At 39.4% G+C, this 26,877-nt stretch overlaps 1 protein-coding gene across 2 annotated transcripts in view; it reads left to right on the top strand.

The window, feature by feature from the left end:
• Positions 1 to 2,320: 2,320 nt before the first annotated feature.
• Positions 2,321 to 26,877, top strand: part of UBQLN1 (ubiquilin 1) — a 63,231-nt gene continuing 38,674 nt past the window's right edge. Inside the window, exon 1 of one of the 2 annotated variants that reach the window (XM_019966468.2) lies at positions 2,321 to 2,787. In XM_019966468.2, coding sequence (XP_019822027.1) covers positions 2,608 to 2,787 — 180 coding nt within the window. In that variant the 5' untranslated portion in view covers positions 2,321 to 2,607. The remainder of the gene's footprint in view (positions 2,788 to 26,877) is intronic. The other variant, XM_019966467.2, reaches the window with a different exon arrangement.

The raw sequence follows: 26,877 nt of genomic DNA, 5'->3' as shown, positions 1-26,877 counted from the left end.
TTTGCTCAATAAATTCTTGTTGACTGATTGAATCCATTGACTCATTTTGTCAAGGAAGAATTCTTCTACCATGTGAACAATCACCTCTTATTATTATAGTTGAATTTTGAATATTGAGACTTAAAAAATGGGATCTATCCACTTACACCTGGCTCATATTTCACTTATGAAAACTTAATGATGAAATGTCAGGAATTTTGTGAGCAAGGACCTCAAGTTGGTAGCTTGAGATTGGCCATTTTGCAAGTATTTACATCAAGGGGGATTGGGAAATGCTAAAAAAAAAGTATCAAAGCTTATTTTCTGAAGAGTTGGTTTTTAACACATGGCATGGCACTGCTTATCTCCTCCTCCTTCCATTTTTTACCCCTCATCCAACTTGCTTCTAAGTTTTTTGAGGGCAGAGACTGAATCTTATTCCTCTGGATCTTCAACATTAATGTACTCAATCAATGTTTATAGAATGAATGAAGTACGCTCTTGTTATTTTTTTCTAGACTATTAATAAACAAAAGATATTAAAAAGAAAATGCCTCAAATAGACATTTAGACCTCCTGGGCCAAATTGGGTTTTTTTTTTAAGTAGTTTTACCAGGACACAATCAGGCTTATTCTTTTATGTATTGTCTATAGTTGCTTCGTGATATGAGGGCAGAGCTGAGTATTTGAGACAGAGAATGCATGGCCCACAAAGCCCAACATACCTAGGATCTAGTCTCTGAAAGTTTGCTAATCCCTGATCTAAACCCATGCCTCAAAGGTTTCTTTCAGGGTAGGGCTGTTTCTAAAAATGTCCATAATGAATTATTATACTGTATATGTTTACAGATAAATTATATTACCACATAAATCGTGCAAAGACATCAAAACTTTTTAGGAATTAATGTAAGACAGAGATAATCACAGAGCAATTTCATAAGTGCAGAGTTAGATATAAACGTTTTCCAACGGTGGAACTTTCTACCTTGAGGAGTGATGATTACTTCACATCTAAACGTATGTAAACAGCCATTCTTTAGCAGAAAGCTCTGTGTAATTTCTTCATGTTGTTGAAAAATGCTGCCAGAAACTTCTTTGATAAGAAATGACGTCGCTATAGCAATTTACACGTTCAGAACTTTAGACCCAGATTTCAGAGTGGCTCTGCTAAGTGGACTTCATGCAAGAGTACTTAAAAGAGCTAGAACAGAGTGGGACGGTTTAAGAACAGAAATACAAAGTGTACCTTTGCACATCTGGGTCACGGTGTGGTGTCAAAGTTTACATTTGCGCAATACTGGTTTATGAAGTTTATGTCCAGTGTTGTACATTCCTTGCAAGTCATCTTTAAAGGCAAGTGATGAGGTCATTTCAAATTTAATATTCTCTAGGGGAAAATTAACTTCCTGTTTCTTATTTACACATGTATTACACTGAAAATAATTTTTGAACCTTTTTTGTCATCTAAAGTCTGAAACAGAGCAGTAAGTTAATTTGATAGAATATAAATGAACACTTCAGCTACACTGTGTTGTCCCAGCTGGGAGGGCACGCCTTGGATACTATGTTTCTGCCCCAAACATCTTACGGGACAGTATTCACAGAGAATTCACAGGTGGGCTAGCGCACCACTGCCAACATAGGAGGCCTGATCACCTGACCAAACCTGGCTGACCAGGGTGGGAGGCTCTGGCCCCGGAGCACTGACTGCTCGGAGTACAGCAGGCTGGCTACAGGGGCGTATTCCATCTTCCTTTCTTTATGATGATTTTTTTTCGTCCATTAACTTGTCTGTCAATTCTAGCGCACCGTGTAGTAAAAGCAAGCGTTTAAAATTTTTAAAGTACGCAAAATTTAAGCACATTTAACTATCAACTACAAAAAACCCTCGCGGGCATTTGTTCTGGACCCTCCTCCCAGTGGGGTACACCGTGAAGCAAGCTCAGGCTCCTAGGGCATGCGGACCGTAACCGCCAGTGAGGTGAGAGAGTGGGGGAGAACTACCTGGCCTACCATCGCGCAGGCGCATTTCCGGCCGCAGTGCCCGGTGGTCTAGCTCCCTTTCCAGTAATTTCGCTAGCCGTGACGTCATCCTCGTGCGCCCAGAACCCCCAAATTTATTTTTTGCTGAAAGGGGTAAGAAGGAATGAACTGACCTCTTCCACCCCACTTTGTTTTCAGTCCTTCATTCTAGACGCGCCTACGCTTTGAGCAGTGGAGCGGGAGACGGAAAGAAAAGCACTCAGAGAACCAAATCGCGCCGGCTAGGCATGACTCGGCGACGTCGCCAGCCGCCTTACCCGGCGTGCCCCGCGCGGCGCGGGCAGAGCGGCGTAGGGGGAGGGGCGGGGAGGAGGAAGCGGCGGTGGCGGTGGCTGCTGCGGATGTCGCTGCGACTCATCGCCGTCTGAACACACAGCGGCTGCTGAGCGCCCGACCAGGGCCTGCGCCGGAGCCCACGCCAAGCTCCGCGGCTCCTCGCCCACCAGGGCGGCCCTGAGCCAGTTGTCACTGAGGTAGCGCGCCCCACATTCTCCGCTGCCCGGCCAGGCCAGGCCGGCTCTGGCGTTGCCTGGCTCCCGCTCGCTCACCCGCTCCCTCCTTTGCGCCTGAGTCACCGCCGCCGCCATGGCCGAGAATAGTGAAAGCGGCGGCCCTCCGAGTTCCCAGGACAACGCCGCCGCGGCCGAAGGTGCCGGCGCCCCTGCCGCCACCGCCTCCACGGAACCCAAGATCATGAAAGTCACCGTGAAGACCCCGAAGGAGAAGGAGGAGTTCGCAGTGCCCGAGAACAGCTCCGTCCAGCAGGTGAGGGCCGCGCTAGGCGCGGGGCGGGGCGGGGATGGCGGCAGGACCTCCGCCAGCGGCAGGAGGAGACGGTTTTGCAAGGGCTTGGGAGGAAGGGGTCGTCTCCGGAGGTGCCCTCGGCCTTTCTCCTGGGTCTGATCCCAAATTAGATCACACCCAGGTTTGTGGGTTTGCTGCTGGGGACACCGCAGAGGTTTGTGGCGGGGTCTCTTGGCCTGTTTATGGGACGCGCCGATGCCGCTCTCCTCTGCGCCTTCCTCTTGCTCCGGCGTCCGCCGACCCCAGCCTCCTCCCCTAGTTCCCCGCCTCCAGCCGCCTCCCTCTGACTCCGCACAAAGGAAAGAGACCCGCCGCCTGGCTTGGGCGGGGTGGAGGCTGGGCGAGGGTTTGGCTCAGCCCGGTCTGCGGTTTTGTCTCTTGGAGGAAAAAAAAAAAAGAGGGGGTGCTCATTGTTTTACCTGCCTGGGGGTTAAAGTAGATTTTTGGGGTGAAGAGCACGTGTGCATTTAGTTCTGCGTTTTGACCGATGAAATCTTTCCCACCTTCCAGTCTTTAAAGGAAAAAATGAGCTATGACGTAGAAATTGCTTTCAGCCGAATCTTCATAGAACTAGGCTTAAGGAGAAAGGTGGATGACTTTCATTGACGACTTGCTGGTTCTGTGTTTTTTGTTTTTTTTTAAGTGTATTTGTCATTCTTTAGATGCCAGTCGTTGGGGAGGTTTTTGTTTGATTTTAGAGGAATAGCAACGTTATTCACATGTTAGCAATTGCAGTCAGATGAAAGAGCACGAACCTGGAGTTAATGGAGGAAATTTAAAAGTAATTTACCGCTTAAAATCTGTTCAGGAATACATTTATTGCAGTTAATTAATGATCTTGAGGAACTTAAATGGTTTTAGTTTTTGTTAAACATACGTCTCAGAATATTTCCGTAATTACTGAATTGATCTCAGACAGTTGGTCAGCAGATATCAAGACAGTGTGAACAGTTTATGAGGAAGCAAAAATGAAACGTACCTGTAAGTTTCCCTTAAGGAACAATAAATAATTGCGGTATTTGTTTAAATGATTATGAAAGGTGGTGTATTCTGTCAAGTAGTAAGAATGTGTAGCATCGTGAGAAACTTTGACCACCTTTTGAATCCCTATTTTTTTGGTCTCTCAATTTTCCTATAAAATTTTCCCTTAATTTTTAAAGTATTTTCCAGCGTACAGGAAAGTTGGAATAATTGTGCAGTGAACTCTCACGTGTCCATCACCTACAGTTAGCATCTTGCTTTATGCTTTATCACACAATCATTTATTGGTCAATTTTATTTTTTGGATGCAATTCAAAGCAAGTTACAAGTATTAGTACATGTTAAGCTTTTGAACTGTAGTGTTGGAGAAGACTCTTGAGAGTCCCTTGGACAGCAAGGAGATCCAACCAGTCTATCCTAAAGGAAATCAGTCCTCAATATTCATTGGAAGGACTGAGGCTGAAGCTGAAACTCCAATACTTTGGCCACCTGATGCGAAGAACTGACTCATTTGAAAAGACCCTCATGCTGGGAAAGATTGAGGACGGGAGGAGAAGGGGACGACAGAGGATGAGATGATTGGATGGCATCACCGACTCAATGGACGTGTTTGAATAAGGTCTGGGAGTTGGTGATGGACAGGGAAGCCTGGCGTGCTGCAGTCCATGGGATCGCAAAGAGTCGGATACAACTCAGCCACTGAACTGAACCCTTGAGTTCAGGTTTTCAACTTAAAATTTTTGAAGGTAAATTTGACTTGCAGTGAAATGCAGCCAGTTGCCATTCCACGGGTTTACACAAATACACCTGTGTAATCTGAAGTCTTCTGGAGTTGTAGAGCTTTATAATTAACTGGAAAGTTCCCTCTTGCCCTTTCCTAGTGAGTTCAGTCACTCTCCCCGATTGAACCACTGTTTTTCTCTATGGACTCGTTTTGCTTATTGTAGTTCAGTTCAGTTCAGTCCTTCCAAGGAGTAAGCGTCTTTTAATTCCATGGCTGCAGTCACCATCTGCAGTGATTTTGGAGCCCCCCAAAAATAAAATCTGACACTGTTTCCACTGTTTCTCCATCTATTTCCCATGAAGTGATGGGACTAGATGCCATGATCTTCGTTTTCTGAATGTTGAACTTTAAGCCAACCTTTTCACTCTCCTCTTTCACTTTCATCAAGAGGCTTTTTAGTTCCTGTTCACTTTCTGCCATAAGGGTGGTGTCATCTGCATATCTGAGCTTATTGATACTTCTCCTGGCAGTCTTGATTCCAGCTTGTGCTTCTTCCAGCCCAGGGTTTCTCATGATGTACTCTGCATATAAGTTAAATATAGAGTTTCACATAAATGGTATACAGGATACACTCTGTTGGGTAAGGCTTTTTCATTCAGCTTAGGGTTTTGAGACTAATATGTTACTCCTTGGAAGAAAAGTTATGATCAACCTAGATAGCATATTGAAAAGCAGAGACATTACTTTGCCAACAAAGGTCCATCTAGTCAAGGCTGTGGTTTTTCCAGTGGTCATGTATGGATGTGAGAGTTGGACTGTGAAGAAAGCTGAGCGCCGAAGAATTGACGCTTTTGAACTGTGGTGTTGGAGAAGACTTGAGAGTCCCTTGGACTGCAAGGAGATCCAACCTGTCCATTCTGAAGGAGATTAGCCCTGGGATTTCTTTGGAAGGAATGATGCTGAAGCTGAAACTCCAGTACTTTGGCCACTTCATGCGAAGAGTTGACTCATTGGAAAAGACTCTGATACTGGGAAGGATTGGGGGCAGGAGGAGAAGGGGATGACAGAGGATGAGATGGCTGGATGGCATCACCGACTTGATGGATGTGAGTTTGAGTGAACTCCGGGAGATGGTGATGGACAGGGAGGCCTGGCGTGCTGCAGTTCATGGGGTCACAAAGAGTCGGACACGACTGAGCAACTGAACTGAACTGATTATATATCACAGTAGTTCTTTCTTTTTATTGCTTTTTGTCTTCCATTGTGTGAATATACCACCATAATTTATCCATTTTCATATTGAAAGTCACCTGGACTCTTTCCAGTGAGTTGCTCTGAACACTTCTGTACAACTCTCTTTGTTGGATGAATGCTTTTATCTGTCTTGTTAATGCTTAGAAGTGGAATGAGTGTGTGTAACAGGGAAGCTGAATGTTTAGTTTTCATAAGGAACTGTTGTATTTTTTTAAAGTGCTTGTACTTTACAGTCCCACTGACAGTGCATGGGAATTCCTGTTGCTCCACATTCCTACAAACATTTGATAATATCATTCTTTTTTATTTTGTTACTCTAATGAGTGTGTAGCCATGTTAACTTTTGAAGACCATAGTTCTTTCTAGGATTTCAGGTTCAGGTCTCCATTATTCTGGCTGCTTAAAGCAGCCATGCTTAAGCATTTTACTGTAAAAGATTAGAAAGAAAGTCAATATTTTGTAAATAGAAAAATTCATTTAGATCAGTTTATTATACTATTATCTGTGAGGATTTTTTAACTTTTTTGATGGTGAAATTAGAATTTCAAATTCTGTGGAAGTTTTAGTTTTACTCCTCTGTAACCAAAGTAAAACTTAAACAGATAAAGTCTTTCTGCAGCAGTGTTTTCTCATGGTAGTTGAATTTTTATTTTGAAAAATACTTTCTTTTAAAGTAGAAAATGTGATAAAAATTTAAGCTTATCATTCATTGCGTCAAGAACCTGAAGACAAATAGAACTACCTGTGGGCTCTGTTAGGGGGAAGTACATTTGCAAAAATGTACAAGAATAAGAAAAGTAGTTTTCACATGGTTTGAAAAATTCTACTTAAAGCACAAGAGAAGTTCTGTCATCTATAATTTTAAGTTTTTCTCTGAGGGTTTCACAGATTTAAACTGTTTACTACAGATTAAAATTCGTCAATAAAACAAGCTTAATGACGTTGGGATTTCACTGAAAATGTTTTGTAAAAAATTGGGAAGTATTTGGTCCTGAAAGTTCTTATGTAATCTTAGAGATAAAAAGGATAAGCAGAAGACCTACAGAAAATAATATTGAAGGCTTAGGCTTTCTATTAGACACATCCCATTTTCTACAATTTAAAAATCTGTTTTCTGTGTAATGTAAATTCTTTTACTACACTGTGCCGAAATAGTATCAGGGCTTCTGTGATAGTTCAGTTGGTAAAGAACCCGCCTGCATTGCAGGAGACCCTGGTTCAATTCCTGGGTCTGGAAGATCCGCTGGAGAAGGGAAAGGCTACCCACTCTAGTATTCTGGAGTATGTATATGAGGGTGTTCTAATTGATTGGATGAAATTATATTTAATTTCTTGGATAAGGTATAAACAAGTTGTAAGGTGGTTATTAAGTTTCTTATTTTTCCCTCTGTTTCTGTTTGTAACAGGGAGAAACAGGATACTTTAATACAGCTTGTATTCAATTTTAACTCATTCAAGGTTGATGATAAAGCTTATACTTTTTGAAATTAATGTGAAATTTATTTTTTCGTTGAGTGCTCAATGGGGTAATGTTTAAATTTCTACATAAAGGTGGTTGGAATATAAACTTTTACTGTGTCTTTCCAAGGTGGTTTCATTAGTAAGGGTTTTCATGATATAAGTAAATAGATTTTTTTAAATGTGTAATGGCAAAATCCCTGTGTATGAGATTATGTTTTCTCTTATTCATTATTTGCTATTGGAAACAGTTTGAGGATTTCTAAGTGTCAGTAAGCAAGATGAAGTCCAGGAGAATGTTGTAGTTAAAATTAGTGCAGAGAAAAGACGGAACTTCTATATACTAGCTACTGACTAGGTTGCTTTGGGATTTTTATAGTTCTCTAGACTATAGTCTTAAGATTTTGAAATACAGTCATCTGAAGTAATCAGGCAGTGTATTCTAGTTTTGGGAAATATCTTCATCACTTGAATCTTTTAGAAAAATATTAATATAATGTACGTGTTGTTAACATACTTAGATATAATGTACATACTGTACTGAATAGAATTGAACTTTTCCTTGATAGGGGAAATTACACTGACTCAGGGTCATTATCACAAACTTCATTTAAAACAAAGACTTTATAGTGTAGATCTAGAACTTCGGTCCATAGGTGTGCCTCAAGCTGTGTCTGACTGTTGAGCCCTTAAAATGTGGTTGGACTGATTTGAAATGTGCTGAAGGGGTAAAATAGACACCAGATTTTGAAAACTTGTGCCTGGTTTCTTAAGAAGCACAATGTTTCCAAGGTTCATCTGTGTTGTAGCATGTATTTTACTGCTGAATAATATTCCAGCGTACCCCACATTTTATTTCTCCAGTTGATTCATTCCTCAATTGATGGACATTTAGAGTGTCTCTACTTTTTGACTATTGTAAGGCCAAGGTGAATACTTAACACAAGTTTTTTGTGGACATATTCTTGAGCATATGCCTTTTGAGTTGAATTATTGGGTCACATGATAGCTGTCTATTGACCTGCTCTTGGGACTGCCAAACTATTTTCCGAAGTGGTTGTACCAGTTTTTTTTCCTGCCAACAATACAAGAGGATTCCAGTTACTTTCCATTGTGTGTAATACTTGTTACTGTCTCTTTTAGCTTTCCTGCTATGAAGCGTTTTGTTGTGATTACTTGACTTTCTATTACGCAAGCAGCAGTTCTTAATATGGTCTGGGGGTCCCCATAGCCCTTCTAGGAGGATCATAAGCTCAACACTGCTTTCATAATTTTCCAAGATGGTTTTTTCACTCTAATTTTCTCAGAAACAAACAACGTATTTTTTCAGAATCTGTAAGATGTGGGATACCAAGACAGATGTAAAAATTCAGTTGTCTTCCAATATGAGATTGAAGTTATTTACAAAAATTTAAAACAGTTATTCTTCACACTAGGAAAATAGTTACTTTTGGTTAAAAAAAAAAGAAAATTCTTCTATTAATGTAATGAGTTTATTATTGTAAATTTATATTTTTAAAGATTTCTTAGTTTTAATTTATAGTATATCAGTAGCTTTAACCTACTTAAAAGCTCCATGGAGTTTCAAAAGCTCTGTGGGGTTTCAAATTTGTAATAGTGGTGTCCTGAGGCCAAAAATTGCTGCAATGGAGTATTTAATAGATTACATAGATAGTTTCAAGACTGAGGATTGACTTCACTAAGTTGCCATTATTTCTCACGTAGAAACTATGGTAGCCTACTGGTCGGTTCCCTCCCTGCACCCCCATTAACTCCTAGAGCAGTCTCTGAAAAATATTAATCAGATCATGTTACTCTCTACATAAACTAACAGCTCCCCATTGATCTTGGACTTGACTTAATGGGGCCATGAGGCCTTGTGTGATAAGGTTCCTTCCTGCCTCTCCAGTCCGATGCCATCTTTCCTCCTTGGTCACTTGGCTTTTGCCTTATTGACTTTTTAGTTCCTTGGTCTGTTAATCACTTTTTTTCCCCCCCTGCCAGAGGAGTTTTGTGCAGTTTGTTCTTGCTACCCAGAATGCCTCTCACTCTTTGGCTATTCCCACTCAGTGCAAAGGTTACTTTCTCATACCCAGAATGCCTCTCACTCTGGCTATTCCCACTCAGTGCAAAGGTTACTTTCTCAAAGAAGTATCCTTAATTTTCCAGAGTAGGTTGAGATTCCCCATTGTACTTTCTCACAGTATCCTGGTTTGGGTCATAGTTTATTACAACTTAAAGCCTGTATTCATGTGATTATTTGATTAATTTGTGTGTGTGTGTGTGTGTGTGTGTGCTAGAGAAGATCTGTGGTTGTTCCCAGTAGTGTTACCAAAGCCTAGCACATTGTATGGGCTAAGTAAATATTTGTTTATAACTGAATCTAGGCCATATGCATGATAATGGGTAATTAATAATCAGTACCAATTACTTAGGACTTCCCTGGTATCTCAACTGGTAAGGAATCTGCCTGTGAGGCTGGAAACCCTGGTTCGATTCCGGGGTTGGGAAGATCCCTTGGAGAAGGGACATGCTGCCCACTCCAGTGTTCTTGGGCTTCCCTGGTGGCTCAGTCTGGTAAAGAATCCACCTGCAATGAGGGAGACCTGGGTTCAGTCCCTGGTTTGGGAAGATGTGCTTCCCTGGTGGCTCAGCTGTAAAGAATCGGCCAGAAAGTGGGAGACATGAGTTTGATCCCTGAGTCGGGAAGATATGCTGGAAGGGAAATGGCAACCCACTCCAGTATCTTGCCTGGAAAATCCCATGAACAGAGGACCTTGGCGGGCTACAGTCCACGGGGTTGCAAGAGTCAGACATGACTTAGTGACTGAACTGCCACCACCACCACCAGTTACTTAGTGTTTACTGAGTGCAGTACAGTTGTCCATCGGTGTCACCAGGGATTGGTTCCAGGACCCACTGTGGATACCAAAATCTGCAAATGCTCAAGGCCCAAAGTCTCCCTCTGCGTTCGTGAATTTGGACAGCTGGCTATACATAGTCTCATTGTTTTCTGCCCTCTTCTCATGGCTTCATTTGAAACTGCTCTCCCTTCAGCTCAACACTCTTGACTGCCACAGGATGTTCATTCTTGCTTCTAGTTACTGAAACAATTTTTCTAGAAGAGCTTTTCTTTTTTTTTTTAGAACAACCTTTCTTAACTGAGAAGCTTCATCTCAACCACAGAACCCAGAAAGACTTGAATCAGTTCAGTTCAGTCACTCAGTTGTGTCGGACTGTTTGCCGACAAAAAGAAGAAAATTTTGAATGACTGTTTTTCCAGCCAGTATGCTTTTAAATGCATAGACGAGAAGTTAATTCTTTACCTAAGCTAAGTGGTGTGCTAGTAGATGTTTATCAGCTAGTTCTTTGGGGGAAAACAGCACTAATTTGTAGTGTTTGCTGATTCCATGGTAGTAAATACCTCTCCCTATGGAAGGCTCTGACTATAGAGCTGGTTTATACGATTCCTGAAAATTAAGACTGAGCTGGGAGGAGCTGTTGCTTACAGTGAATGTCTTAAGGCAGGTGTCAGCCAACTAGAGTGAGCCAAATTCACCATGCCCATTCACCTCTATATTATCTGTACTTTCAGAACAGCCCATAGAGCTGAAAATATTTACTGTCTATCCCTTTACCGGAAATTTGCTGACTCCTGCTATAGGCCATTAGGTCTCACTAGATCCAGATTTTGTCACATGGTTCCTCAAAACCTTTCTTATTTGAAAATTTTGCCATGACATAAGTTTAGCAGTGTGACTGGTAGAGATATAATGCAAGCTGCATATATAATTTTTCTCATAGCCACTTAAAAAATTAATTTTTATTAGAATACTTAGAACATAAAATTTACCATCCTAACCATTTTTGAGTGTACAATTAGTTCAATGACCTTAAATACATTCATATTGCTGTGCAACCATCACCACCATCCATCTCTAGAATTCTTTTCATTTTAAACCAAAACCCTGTACCTATAAACAATAGTTCCCCATTATCCCATCCTGCCAGCCTCTGGCAAGTACCATTCTGCCTTTTGTCTCTATGAATTTGACTACTTAGGTTTCTCATAAGAGTGGAATCATAATATTGGTCCTTTTGTGACTACCTTATTTCACTTAGCATAGTGTCCTTATGTTTCATCCATGTTTCAGCATGTGACAGAATTTCCTTCTTTAAGGCTGAAAGATACTCCATTGTATGTGTGTACTATGATATGTATATATCCCATTTTGTCTATCCATTCAGCTGTCAGTGTCACTTGGGTTGTTTCTGTCTTTGGGTTTGTAATTGTAATATATATTTTTTAACCTAGTGTATCTTAAGTATCATTTCAACATGTAACTGATATTTTAAAAATTAAGATACTTTTCTTTTTCATACTAGGTGTTCAAGATCTGGTGTGTATTTTACACGCACAGCATATCTTAAAACTAGCCACCTGTCAAGTGTTCAGTAGCCACTTTTAGTTAGAGACTTCAGAATTAGATAGCATAGCTAATAAGGTCTTCATGCTTTGTTTCCTGCTCACCTGTCCCCGGGCATTCACTGCGTTTCAGCTGTTTTTAAGTCTTTTCCTCCAACTATCACTAGCTCTTTGTCCTTTTGAGCTTTTGCCAATGCTGCTAATGACAGTAACATAATACTTACTACAGGCTTATTATACTAAGGCATATTGCATTAATACTTTTTAAAGTTTCACAACTTTATGATGAAAGTACTATTGTTACCTGTTATTTAAAAATGAAGAAACGAAGACTCAGGTTAGAGAAGTGGTTAAATGTATACACTTGGTATTTAGTGAGCCTAGATTGAAATCCAGTGACTGACTCTGGAGTCCACACCTTCAAGGCGCCTTGACTTTTCTCTGGTTGGCTTTTCAGCCTTTAGGTTTATTTAAATATTAGTTCATTGAAGTTTGCTTGGACTTGCCACTCTAAATTAGATCAGTGACTATAATCTCTGATACCATTTTGTGATTAAATGGACTTTATCCTTCCCTCCCCATACTGTAAGAATTTACAAAGATAGGGGCTGTTTTGCTTACCTCTTAATCCCATGGTACCTGCCTAGTATTGTACTTGGCACACATTGAGTAATGCAAATATTTATAGAGTGAATGAGCAAATAGTGTGTTAAAGTGTTTTTTTTGCAGTGTTTTGTGCTTAGTTGGGAATATTTTAACAGTGTGATTTGCTTAGAAAAAGGTGACGTTTAGTCTTACTTTAATCAAGTGTCCAATAGCATTTATTTTAAAAAATATTTATCTTATTTTTCGGCTCTGCTTGGTCTTCAGTGGTGCACTTGGGCTTTCTCTAGTTGCAGAGAGCGGGGGCTTCTCTCCAGCTGTGGTGTGCAGGGCTTCTCATTGTGGCGGCTTTTCTTGTGGAGCACGGGTTTGAGGCTTACGGGCTTCAGTAGTTGCAGCATTTGGGCTCTAGTTGTGACGCACGGGCTTAGATGCTTCACAGCATGTGGAATCTTCCCGGATCAGGACTCGAACACATTCCCTGCATTGGCAAGTGGATTCTTTGCCATTGTATCACCAAGGAAGTCCCAATGGCATTATTTTAGTTGTTTCTCTATCTGAGCAACTTCCACTGTCAAAAAAAGAAAATCCCATTAAAATTAGAATTGGGAGGTTTTTTAAAAGACTAATGTTGCTATCTCCAAATCTACTTGATGCAAAACTCAGTAGAGTTAGCATAATCAGATTCCATTTATTATAGGTATAAACAATATATATATGTGCATCTATTTTGCAAATACTTTTCATCACCAGAAGATATGAACTCTGGTTTGTTCTAGGTAAATTTATGCTGTTCTGAGTGAGTTTGATCTCCAGTAGATATAACTACATAGACTGCTTGATTTATTGATTAAGCAGCTAATGTGTAGATTTCTAGACTGGTATGAGGTCTTTTGTTAGATTTTTTTTTTTATAGCCTTTAAGACACTCTCTAGTTTTTATAAAGAGTATGGCTTTATTAGTTTTAAAAATACAGACTACAAGGAAAATGAAATACATCATGCATTCTGTTGAGGAAATTTCAAATGAGAAAAGTATGAAATAAAACATGTTATGTGTATGGCTGAGTCCCTTCGATGTTCATCTGAAACAGTCACAAAATTGTTAATTGGCTATACCCTAATGCAAAACTCAAAAACTTTTTTTAAAAAGGGAAATCCACTCTTAAGTGTGTATCTATCTAATTCTGTTCAGAAAAATATTCATATATTTACCCATATGTAATTTGCTACTTACTCCTGTTAAGCAGATGGATCATTCCCCACACTCTTACCTTACTCTTTATTTGTATCCTCACAGTCTTTCTATGTTGGCATATGAAGAGCCAACTCATTCCACTGTTATTTATTGATTATTTGTATTTATTAGATTGGGGCAAATGTAATTGTGGTTTTGGACCATTAATTTTAAATCATTATAACTAGGTTCAAACACATCTTTATTAATCAAAATTGGAAACATTACAGTCAACACATTTTTGCCAACGAGAAGTAAGTTTGTTTTTACCTGTAGTGTAAAAAATCTGTGCTTTAGGATTTGATGAACTTTTTAAAAGCATTTTCTGCCTCCTGTTGGTTGTGGAAGCATTTTGCCCGCAAAAAATTGTTGATACTTGAAGTGGTAGTCAGTTAGCAAGAGGTCAGAGAAACATGGCTAGTGAAGCAAAACTTCATAGCCCAATTTGTTCAACTTTTGAAGCATTGATTGTGCAGTGGGCTGTCAGGCGTTGTCGTGGAGAAGAATTGGGTCCTTTCTGTTGATCAGTGCTGGTTGCAGGCATTGCAGTTTTCAGTGCATCTCATTAATTTGCTGAGCATACATACTTCTCAGATGTAATGGTTTCGCTGGGATTCAGAAAACTAGTGGATCAGACCAGCAGCAGACCATCAAACAGTGAGCATGACCTTGTTTTGATGCAAGTTTGGCTTTGAAAGTGCTTTGGAGCTTCTTCTCAGTCCAAGCTCTGAGCTGGTCATTGCTGGTTATTGTATAAAATCCACTTTTTGTCACATGTCACAATCTGATTGAGAAATTCCTCTTCATTGCTGCATACAATAAAAGATGATGACTCTTCATAACGACGATTTTTTTGATTTACAGTCAGCTCATGAAGCACCCACTTACTGAGATTTTTCACCTTTCCAATTTGCTTCAAATGCCCAAGACCACAGAATGGTTGAAGTTGAGTTCTTTGACAGTTTCTCATGTAGTTGTTAAGAGGACCAGCTTTGATGATTGCTTTCAATTGGTTGTAGTCAACTGAGACCAGCTGATGGCTGGCCACTCCATTCCTCATCTTCAAGGCTCTCATCTTCTTGAACCACCACTGCACTGTACATTCGTTAGCAGTTCCTGGTCCAAATGCATTGTTCTTTCGAGTTGTCTCTGCTGCTTTGCAATTCATTTTGAACTCATAAAATTGCTCGGATTTGCTTTTTGTCTAAAACGGCATTTCCATAGTCTAAAATAAAGTACACAGCAGGTAATGTCACTAGCAAAAAACAAAGCAAGAAATGCACATTTAAGTGATGTATAACATAACCACATTTAAGAATGTATTCCAGAATCAAATGGCAAAGTTTGATGCAAAGCCACAATTATTTTTGCACCAGCCTAATGCATAATATTAATATTTTTGAAGAAGGGGAAAGGGTGTTGTCATTACGAATATTGTGGTCTGCATTTTGGAGAAAGCGTTAACCTTGGAATACGGCTTTACGCCTCTGAGCCTCACTGGCCACATTCTTAACATGTGATTAAATACCTGCTTTACTAGATTATGGAGAAGGAAATGGCAACCCACTCCAGTAATTCTTGCCTGGAGAATCCCATGGAGGGAAGAGCCTGGTAGGCTACAGTCCATCGGGTCACAAAGAGTCGGACACGACTGACTTTCCTTCCTTTACTAGATTATTTGAAGGATTTCATGAGACAATATGTAAAAGTACCTAACTCAGAGTTTATATACTTCACTTGAATTGGCTTCTTTCCTCTTGATCTTTTTGTTTGCCAGGAAATTGAGTCTTAATTTTTTGTAGTAGAAGAAAGCTTAGTTTGCTAGTATGTGAAAGTGAAACATTTAATTTGTAGTTATTTGTAAACTGTATGTATTTAAACATACAGTTTTTAAGAGTTTCCATTGATAATGCACTGTAACATTTTCAACTGTTCAGATTTATAAGAAGGTGCCCCTTTCTCATATAGCTGCTTATGTTTCTGTAGTTTATCTTATGCCTGACCAACATCTTAATGTAAGATTTATGCACTGTTTTTTAATGAGGGTACTTTAAGGTTAGTCAGACCTCAGGCATTTGGAGAATAATGCCTGAGGTTTGAGTAACCTTTAATGTATTTTTTACATTTTTTGTATTTTTTTTTTTTTTTTTGAGACATATAAGCAGTACTGAATAAAAAACTGATTAAAAAGTAGAGACTCTCAAAGGAACTGTGACTTAAAATATCTGTAAAGATAAGAATGTACTGGAAGATAAAAAGCAAATATAAGACAGTTTGAGAGTCTGGAACGGTATTTCTATATTGTAGGACAGCAGCTGATACTGTACCAGTAACTAACTCAGTATTGTCAGAAAGTTAAATTGTATTTGGTAGAATGGAAAGCAGTTTTGATTTTCACACAGGCGTGAACATCAGCTGGATAATCCACTGATGTGAAACACCTGACTTCGGATGATGTTGAGAAAATGAGAAGGCTACTGAATGTTTTGTAGATGGCTGAGTTGATTTCACATCATTAAATAACTTACTTTGAAGTATGTTGAAATTTTGATTCTTGAGATTCTTGAGAGTGTGTATAGTAGTTTTCACTTTTCAACCTTTCTAGCCTGTTGGAAATTTCTGTAGGTTGTCAAGAGCAAGACCAGAGTAGGAAACTTACATTTATAAGAAATATGTATCCTTAGAAACTTATTCCAGTATGTATTTTCGTTTTGAACTGGTGGTGGCCACATGAGCTGAAGGACAAAAATAAGCATATCTATCAAGGTAGTACAGAAATAACTAAAGGAAATTATGAAAATCCTTTTTGGTTAGGATTCTTCCCTAGGTATATGGAAGCATTTTATATAATTTGTTGTAATAAATTTTATGTTTCTACAGAAGAAGATTGTCTGGGCTGCCTCCTGTCTAAAGCTGCTTTGAGAATTTTTAAGAATGCTAATCAAAGGATTCGTGTCCAAAGATATTTAAGCAGCTCATACAGCTCAATATCAGAAAAACAGCCCAGTCAAAAAATGGGCAGGACACCTAAATGGACATTTCTTTAAAGAAGACATACAGATGGCCAATAAACACATGAAAAGATGCTCCACATTGATAATTACTAGAGAAGTGCAAATCAAAACTACTATGAGGCATCACCTTGCACCAATCAGAATGGCCATCATCATAAAATCTACAAACAGTAAATGCTGGAGAGGATGTACTGTTGATGGGAATGTAAACTGATACAGCCATTACGGAGAACAATGTGGAGATTCCTTTAAAAACCTGGAATAGATCTACCATATGACCCAGCAATCCTGCTACTGGGCATACACCCTGAGAAAACCACAGTTGTATAAGACACATGTACCCCAATGTTCATTGCAACAATATTTACAATAGCCAGGACATGGATACAACTTAGATGTCCATAGACAGATGAATGGATAAAAATTGTGGTACATACCTACAATGGAATATTACTCAGTCATAAAAAGAAACAAATTTGAGTCAGTGGTAATGAGGTGGATGAACACCTTACAGAGTGAAATTGTCAAAGAAAAATATCGTATATTAATGCATATATATGGAATTTAGGAAAATAGTACTGAGGAACCTATTTGCAGGGAAAGGAGGGAGACATAGATGTAGAGAATGGGGGGCTTGTGAGCATAGCAGAGGAAGGAGAAGGTGGGAAGAATGGAGAAAGTAGCATTGATATATATACACTATCATGTGTCAAATAGATAGCTAATGGAAGTGTGTGTGTGTGTTAGTCTTGTCCGACTTTTTGCGACTCCGTGGACTATAGCCGGCCAGGCTGCTCTGTCCGTGGGATTCTCCAGGCAGGAATACTGGAGTGGGTTGCCATTTCCTTCTTCAGGGGATCTTCCTGACCCAGGGATTGAAGCTAGCGCTCCTGCATTGCAGACAGATTCTTTACCGTCTGAGCTACAGGGAGGTCTGGTAGCTAATGGGAAGTTGCTGTTTAACACAAGGAGCCCAGCCTGGCACTCTGTGATGATGTAGAACGGTAGGATGGGGTGGGGGGGGAGGCTTATGAAGGAGGGGATACGCATGCACGCATGTGCTAAGTTGCTTCTGTTGTATTTGACTCTGTGCAACCCTGTGGACCATAGCCTGCCAGGCTCCTCTGTCCATGGGATTCTCCAAGGAAAAGACTACTGGAGTGGGTTGCTGTGCTCTCCTCCAGGGGATTTTCCTGACTTAGGATTCGAATCTGCATCTCTTATGTCTCCTACATTGGCAGGTGGGTTCTTTACCACTAGAGCCATCTGGGAAGCCAGTGTGTAATTATGACTGATTTTCGCCGTTGTACTGCAGAAAACACAACATAGTAAGGCAATTTTCTTCCAATTAAAAAATAAATTAAAAAATCCAACTTGATGCTCTTGATTTAAAGTTGAATTTTTCACTTAATGCAAAATTTTGAGCATTCCATGTCAATAAATACAGGATTGCATTATTCTAAAACAAAAAAAAGGCTAATTTTTTTCCTCTAAGTCACTACCACTTGGTTTCTGATTTTTTTCTTGTGTTCAATAAAAGTATAATAGATAAAACAGATAAGTTCAAATGTTAGAGATCGAATTGGAAAATTTGAAGCCACTGTAAACTATTTCCTCTACCTTTTATAGAGTACAGAATAGAAGTTTAAAGATGTATGAAGTAGACGCAGGATTTTTGGCTCTTCTGTAAAAATATAACATCATATTTGGATTAAATTTTTCTAAAATACAGCTTATTTGGGAAACTAGAGCATATCTGATTTGGTATAATTAAAATTAAGATTTACTCATTTGTGTTTTCAGTGGAGTGGCAGGCAGCTGAGAGTTACTGTTATCCTTTGTTTTTGTAAAGTTTGTTCCAAGCTTTGAATAATTTACTCAGAGTAAACCAGTGTTAGTCTGTTTGGGAGTAGTTCTAATTACCTAAATTGTTTGACATCAGTTATTTGAAATTTAAAATTTATCTTTATAAGAATTGGATTATAACAGGTAGTCACATTACACAGTTTCTCTTTGTACCCTATCTCTGTCATAATGCTTTCCGATCTTCAACATGAAGTGCTATAATTCTTATTTTGAATTGCCTTAGGTGCCCCTCAGAACCAAGAGTTTCATGAAGCTAGAGGATTCTAGTATCAGTGATGTTAATTTTCAACAATGCTGTAATTCTTTAGGAGAAAGTGATTTCTTTGAGTCTGTAAGGACTTGAGATTTTTGTGAATATTGAATGAGATGATGTGGGGATGTGGTTCGAGGCATGATGTAGCTGCTTAGTAAAATAATGATGAGTATAAGTGCATTTTGAACTGTGTGCCACTAAGATCTTACCCCTTTGCATCTAGGATATCAGAGAAGCCCCTAGTATGTTCAGAGAGCCAAACTATCCTTCCCAACATTGACAATTCATGGTTAGTAGGATTCTAGCCCTTAAATATTACTAAGAGCTCAACTAAAGCATTCACTACCACACTATGATAGAAGCTTTTGAGGTTGTGGCTGTTTTGGATACCAGGTCTTAACTGTCTGCTTAATTATGCTCATGGATGACCTTCTCTTATTCTTGGGTGATCATCGGTGTTGTGATTTCTGTGTCTCATAGCTGCCTAAAACTAGAATTTTTAGACAAACTTTATTTTTAAGGTTTTTATTGAAGTATAGTTGATTTACAATGTTGTGTTAGTTTCAGGTGTACAGCAAAGTGAATGAGCTATACATACATATATACATACATATATATACACACACATATATATCTCTACTCTTTTTTTAGTTTTTTCAGTCCATATAGGTCATTACAGAGTATTGAGTGGAGTTCCCTGTGCTGATCAGTAGATTTTTATTTAAGTAATTGTTTATTTTTGGTTGTGCTGAGTCTTTGTTGCTGTGCAGGCTTTTTTCTCTAGTTGCAGCCAGTGGGGGCTTGTCTCTAGTTATGATGTGTGGGCTTCTCATTGTGTTGGCTTCAATAGTGGAGCCATATAGGCTTAGTAGTTGTGACTCGTGGGCCTTAGGGTGTGCAGGCTTCAGTAGTTGGCAGTTCCTGGGCTCTAGAGCACAGGCTCAGTATTTGTGGCACACAGGCTGAGTTGCTCCACAGCATGTGAGATCTTTTTGGACCAGGGATTGAACCCATGTCTTCTGCATTGGTAGGTGGATTCTTTACCACTAAGTCAACAGGGAAGCCCTGTAACAGTTTTTATATTGGACTATTCAGTGGGTATGTCACTAGTTTTACTTTGTTTTTTACTTATTTTTTACAGCCATTTTGTATTGGGGTATAGTTGATTAATGGGGATGGAAGTTTGGGGGAGAATGGATACATGTGTGTGTGTGGCTGAATCCCTCTGCTGTGTGCCTGACTCTATTACAGTATTTTTACTTTTTTAGTTTTTACATTGTGCTGCACTGGGTCTTCATTGTGGTGTGTGGGACTTCTCTTGTTGTGAATCATGGACTTTACAGAGTGTGCGTGTTCACTGATTGCAGCGCACAGGCTTCTGTATTTGCATTGTGCAGGCTTGGTTGCCCTGTGGCATGTGGGATTTTAGTTCCCCAACCAGGGATTGAACCCGCATCCCCTGCATTGGAAAACAGATTCTTAACCGCTGGACCACCAGGGAAGTCCCATGTCAGAGGTTTTAAAGTTACCCGATTATTATTTTAGGATTAGTCCCCTTCCTTTGTTTATTGGCCATTTAGATTTCATTTTTGTGAAGTTCTTATTTCAGTCTATTGGCTAGTTTTCAGTTGGGTTGTATTTTACTGGTCGGCAGGCTTTCTGTATAAAAGCTGGGTTTCAAGGTCTCTGTTCGTTTTGGGTATTGTAGATATTTTCACTCTGTTGCTTAACATTTTACTCTGTTAATGATAGTTTAATTTATTGTGGCTTTTTTATGGCTAAATTTTTTTGTGTCCTGTCTGGGAAATCTTTTCCAGTTGAACTAGTATTTTACTGATTTACCTTTTTGATGCTGTTTAATTGCATGGTAGGGCTTACTATGTGGCTCAGTGGTATAGAATCTGCCTGCCGAACAGGAGGTATGGATTCAGCCTGTTTCTTCCCCTGGAGAAGGGTATGGCAACCCACTCCAGTATTCTTGCTTGGAAGATCCCATGGGCAGAGGACCCTGGTGGGTGGCAGTCCTTGGGGTCGCAAAAGAGTTGGAAGTGACTTAGTGACTAAATAACAACAATTAAATGGTTCTGTTTACTTTGTGTGTGGAGTGCATGCTTTAAAAGATTTAAACTTCTTGAAATATGTTGACATGCTTTATGGCCCAGTATTATTGTTGTTTAGTTGCTGAAAAGTGAAAGTGAAATTGCTCAGTCATGTCCGGCTCTTTGCGACCCCATGGACGGTAACCTACCAGTCTCCTCAGGCTATGGAATTTTCCAGGCAAGAGTCCTGGAGTGGGTTGCCATTTTGTGTCCTACTCTTTTTTTGTGACCCCAAGAATTGTAGCCTGCCAGGTTCCTCTGTCCATAGGATTTCCCAGGCAAGAATACTGGAGTGAGTGGCCATTTCCTTCTCCAGGGAATCTTTCTGACCCAGGGATTGAAGCTATGTCTCCTGTATTGGCAGAGGATTCTTTACCTCTGAGCCACCAGGGAGGCCAGTAGCCCAGTATGTAAGTTTGTATATGTACTAGAAAAGAACACTTATTCTGTGGTTGTTGGATACAGTGTTTTATACATGCCAGTTGAGTCATCAGTTAATTAAGTTCAAATCTTTTTTTTTTTTTTCTTTTTGCCTGTTTTATTCTATCAGTTACTGAGGTAAATGTGCTATAAAATATGTTACTGTACTTTTGGATTAGTCTGTTTTTCTCTGTAGTTCTATTTTATTTTTGATTTATGTATTTTGAAGCTGTATTATGATATACATGTACATGTAAAGTTTTCTTGTGAATTGAACACTTTGTAATGTTGGAATGTCCTAGTCGCTTTTGTATTGTATTAAAGTTTGCTTTGTTCTGGGAACTATTCAGTATCCTGTGATAGATTGTAATAGAAAAGCATTTGAAAAAGAATGTGTGTATATATTTATATATTTACACACAATATGTATAATTGAGTCTCTTTGCTGAACAGCAGTAATTAACACAACATTGTAAATCAGATACACTTCAATTGTCAAATTTAAATTTAAAACTTTATAAATTTTTTTAAAATTGTCGAGTAGCCTCACTTAACTTTGTTTGGTTAGTTTTTGTGTAGTATATCTTCACCCATTCTTTTTTTTTTTCCTTCCCTTAGTAATTTATGTGTATCTTTTTTTAAGCAACATGAAATTGGGTTTTTAGATACAGTCTGGCAATTTTGTCTTTGTAACAGGTAGTCTGTTATGTAATTATTGATACATTTGCTTCACATTTCCCATTTTACCATTGATTTCTGTTTTTCCTGTCTCTCCTATGTTGCTTTTTTCTCTTTTGTTTTGTATTATTCCAGCTATCCGGCCCCCCGGATATTTAAGTATTTAAGTGTATTGATAGCATGAATTTACTATATATTTTTGCCTTTTTAAAAAAAGACTTTAGAGCAGTTTTAGGTTTATAGCAACTTGAGCAGGAAATAGAAAGTTCCCATACTCCTCCCCGCCCCCCGCCCTCGCCCCCACTTAAATCTCCCCATCAACATCCCACCCTGGGATGGTACATTTGTTACAATTGATGGACCTACATTGACACATCCTTATCATTCAAAATTCATAGTTTAAGACTCACCCTTGGTGTTTTGACAAGTGTATATAGTGTATATGCTCTGCCTATACCCTAACTCCTGGCAACCACTGATCCATTTACTGTCTCCATAGTTTTGTCCTTCCCAGAATATAGTCTAGTTGGAATTATACGGTATGTAGCTGCATTTAAGGTTCATCCATGGTTCTTTGGATGGTTTTATAGCTTATTTCTTTCTATTGCTAAATAATATCCCTTTGTCTGGGTGTACTGTGGTTTATTTATTCACCTGTGGAACAATTTCTTGGTTGCTTCCAAGCTTTGACATTAATGAATAAAGCTGTCATATACACCTGTGAGCAGGTTTTGTTTGTCCAAAAGTTCTCAACTCCTTTGGGTAAATACCAGGGAGAGGGTCTTTGCTGGACCAAATGGTAAGACTTAAGTTTAGTTTTGTAAGAAATTGCTAAACTCTTCCAAAGTGGCTATACCATTTTGTATTCCCATCAGCAATGAATGAGAGTTCCTGTTTCATTTCCTTGCCAGTATTTGATGATGTTTCTGTTTTAGTTTGGCCATCCTAATAGTTATATAGCACTGTCTTTCTTGTTTTAATTGGCAATTTCCTAATGGCCTATGATACAAATATGCTTCTTTGCCATCTGTGTATCTTCTTTGGTGAGATATCTGTTAAAATTTTTGCCTGTTTTTTAAATTGTGTTGTTTTTTTTTTTCACCTTTACTGATGTATTTTTGTCTGCACTGGGCCCCTGTTGCTGCACATGGCTTTCTCTGGTTGAGTTGAGCTTGGGCCACTTGTTGGTTGTGGTGCGCAGGCTTCTGGCCGTGGCTTCTCTTGTTGTGGAGAACAGGCTGTAGGTGCACGGGCTTCAGTCGTTGTGGTGCCCGGCCTCGGTAGTTGCGGCCCACAGGCTCTAGAGCGTGGTCTCAGTAGTTGTGGCACACGAGCCCAGCTGCCCCTTGACATGTGGGATCCTCCCAGATCAGGGATCAAACCTGTGAACCCCGCATTGACAGGCAGACTCTCAACCACTGGATCACCAGAGAATTACTTTAAATAACAGTACTTTATAAGATGATCATTTCTAAGTGTTTTCTCCCAGTCTGGCTTTTCCCATTCTAGAGCAAAAGATTTGTGTTTCAAGTGAGATGCAAATAAAGCTCTTATGTTGCAAGGAACTGATAAGTTTCCTATTTTTTCCTCTTTTGTACTAATTATGCATTTGTTTTTCCTGCCTTGTTGCATTGGCAGGAGTTTTCAATATGATGTTGAATAGAATGAATAGAGAGCAGATATCCCCCCCTTTTTTCCTTTAAAGTTTGTTTTTATTGTGGTAAAAGTCTCATGATGTAAAACATAGCGTTTTAACCATGTTTAATGGTACAGTACAGTGGCAGTAAGTACATTCACATTGTTGGACAACTGTCACCATCATCCATCTCCCCAATTTTTCACCTTCCTAAACTGAAACTCTGTCTCCATTAAGCTCTAACTCCCCATTGCCCCTCCATGCTTCCCAGCCCCTGGCATCTAGCAGTTAATTTTCTGACTAGGTATCTTGTCTGTTCTAGGTAATTTGTCTGTTCTAGGTATCTTGTATAAGTGGAGTCAATTATTATTTGGAGAGCAGACATCCTTGCTTTGTTACTACTGGTCTTGGAAAATATTCAGTTGGTCACCATTATTACTCCAAACAGTAGATACTTTGTAGATGTACTTTATCAGGTCTTAAGTAGTTTCCTTTTATTCCTGATTTCCTGGAAATTTTCTTAGAAATGAATGCTTTCTAATGCTTTTTTGTTATTGATTGATGAGATGGTGTGGATTTTCTTTTCCTTTTGTCAATATGGTAAATTATTGGTTTTTCAAATGTTGAAATTTCTAGGGTAAACCTCACTTGGTCATTAAGAATTATTCTTGTTCTGTATTGCTGGATTTAACTTGGTGGTATTTTATGGAGCATTTCTGTCTGTGTTCATGAGGGATATTGGTCTGTGGTTTTTCTTTTCTAGTTTTGGTATCAGGGTAATATTGCCCTCATGAAATTAATTGAAAGCGTTTCCTTTTCTATTTTCACAAGAGAGGATGTGAGTTCTGGTAGCTTGAATCTTTCAAGATATTGGTCCATTTCATCCAAGTTATCAAACACCTTGCGTGCAGAGTTTTTTTTGAGCTTTTCTGGTGGCTCAGACATAAAGAATCTGCCTGCCTGTGCAGGAGACTTGGGTTTCATCCCTGGATCGGGAAGATCCGTTGGAGAAGGAAATGGTTCATGGGATCGCAAAAGAGTTGGACACGATTTAGTAGCTAAACAACAACAATAAGGAATAAGGAATTTTCCTTATTATCCTTTTAATTGTGAGGTCTGTAGTCATTTCCTTTTCTTGTTCCTGATATTGCTAATTTATATCTTCTGGCTTTTTTTTTGGCCGTTGTATCTAGATTCTAATCAATTTTATTGATATTTTGAGAGATGTTTTTCTTATTTTTCTGTTTTTGATTTCTGCTCTTTTTTGGGGGGGGGTTCATTTCTTGTTCGGAGAAGGCAATGGCACCCCACTCCAGTACTCTTGCCTGGAAAATCCCATGGACGGAGGAGCCTGATAGGCTGCAGTCCATGGGGTTGCTAAGAGTTGGACACAACTGAGCGACTTCACTTTCACTTTTCACTTTCATGCATTGGAGAAGGAAATGGCAACCCACTCCAGTGTTCTTGCCTGGAGAATCCCAGGGACGGGGAAGCCTGGTGGGCTGCCGTCTATGGGGTAACACAGAGTTGGACACGACTGAAGTGACTTAGCATAGCATAGCATAGCATTTGTTGTTTTTCTGTTTTCTAAAGGTTGAAACTTGAGGCTGCTGATGTGTGACCTTTCTTAAATTTATGTCTTTAACGCTATAAATTTTTCTAGGTATTGCTGTAGCTGCATTTTACAAATTTTGACATTGTAGCTTCATTTTTGTTCAGTTGAAAATATTTTTTTAATTGTTCTTCAAGACTTTCTTTTTGACCCATGACTTATTTGGAAGTGTTTTGTTTAATGTGGAAATGTTTCAGGTATCTCTCTGTTACCGAGAGAGGTATTTCTAACAGGTATTTCTACTGTTACTCCATTAGTGTCAGAGAATATACTTACATGGTTTCAAACTTAAAGTTATTAACATTTCCAAGGTTTGTTTTAAGACCCAGTTTATGATTTTATCTTGGTCGAGTGTCCCATGTTTACTTAAAAGTTTCGTTTTCATCTATAGGTTCCTCTGCTTTTTTCCTGTTAGTAAGTTATTTGTTAAGGACACCTTTTGTGTTGCTGATTTTAGTGACTGTTTCCTTTTAATGTCACTTACTATGTTCATTCAATTCAGTTCAGTTGCTCAGTCATGTCCGACTCTTTGCGACCCCATGAATCGCAGCACGCCAGGCCTCCCTGTCCATCACCAACTCCCGGAGTTCACTCAGACTCAGGTCCATCGAGTCAGTGATGCCATCCAACCATCTCATCCTCTGTCGTCCCCTTCTCCTCCTGCCCCCAATCCCTCCCAGCATCAGAGTCTTTTCCAAAAAGTCAACTCTTTGCATGAAGTGGCCAAAGTATTGGAGTTTCAGCTTCAGTATCAGTCCTTCCAATGAACACCGAGGACTGATCTCCTTTAGGATGGACTGGTTGGATCTCCTTGCAGTCCAAGGGACTCTCAAGAGTCTTCTCCAACACCACAGTTCAAAAGCATCAATTCTTCAGCACTCAGCTTTCTTCACAGTCCAACTCTCACATCCATACATGACCACTGGAAAAACCATAGCCTTGACTAGACAGACCTTTGTTGGCAAAGTAATGTCTCTGCTTTTGAATATGCTGTCTAGGTTGGTCATAACTTTCCTTCCAAGGAGTAAGCGTCTTTTAATTTCATGGCTGCAGTCACCATCTGCAGTGATTTTGGAGCCCCAAAAAATAAAGTCTGACACTGTTTCCACTGTTTCCCCATCTATTTCCCATGAAGTGGTGGGACTGGATGCCATGATCTTCGTTTTCTGAATGTTGAGCTTTAAGCCAACTTTTTCACTCTCCACTTTCACTTTCATCAAGAGGCTTTTTAGTTCCTCTTCACTTTCTGCCATAAGGGTGGTGTCATCTGCATATCTGAGGTTATTGATATTTCTCCCAGCAATCTTGATTACAGCTTGTGCTTCTTCCAGTCCAGCGTTTCTCATGATGTACTCTGCATATAAGTTAAATAAACAGAGTGACAATATATAGCCTTGATGTACTCCTTTTCCTATTTGGAACCAGTCTGTTGTTCCATGTCCATTTCTAACTGTTGCTTCCTGACCTGCATACAAATTTCTCAAGAGGCAGGTCAGGTGGTCTGGTATTCCCATCTCTTTCAGAATTTCCCACAGTTTATTGTGATCCACACAATCAAAGGCTTGGCATAGTCAGTAAAGCAGAAATAGATGTTTTTCTGGAACTCTCTTGCTTTTTCCATGATCCAGCGGATACTGGCAATTTGATCTCTGGTTCCTCTGCCTTTTCTAAAACCAGCTTGAACATCAGGAAGTTCACGGTTCACGTATTGCAGAAGCCTCCCTTGGAGAATTTTGAACATTACTTTACTAGCGTGTGAGATGAGTGCAATTGTGTGGTAGTTTGAGCATT

The sequence above is a fragment of the Bos indicus genome, chromosome 8 (assembly GCF_029378745.1).
Source record: "Bos indicus isolate NIAB-ARS_2022 breed Sahiwal x Tharparkar chromosome 8, NIAB-ARS_B.indTharparkar_mat_pri_1.0, whole genome shotgun sequence".
In the NCBI taxonomy this organism is placed as follows: Eukaryota; Metazoa; Chordata; class Mammalia; order Artiodactyla; family Bovidae; genus Bos; species Bos indicus.
This window is presented reverse-complemented; position numbering and strand designations above follow the sequence as displayed.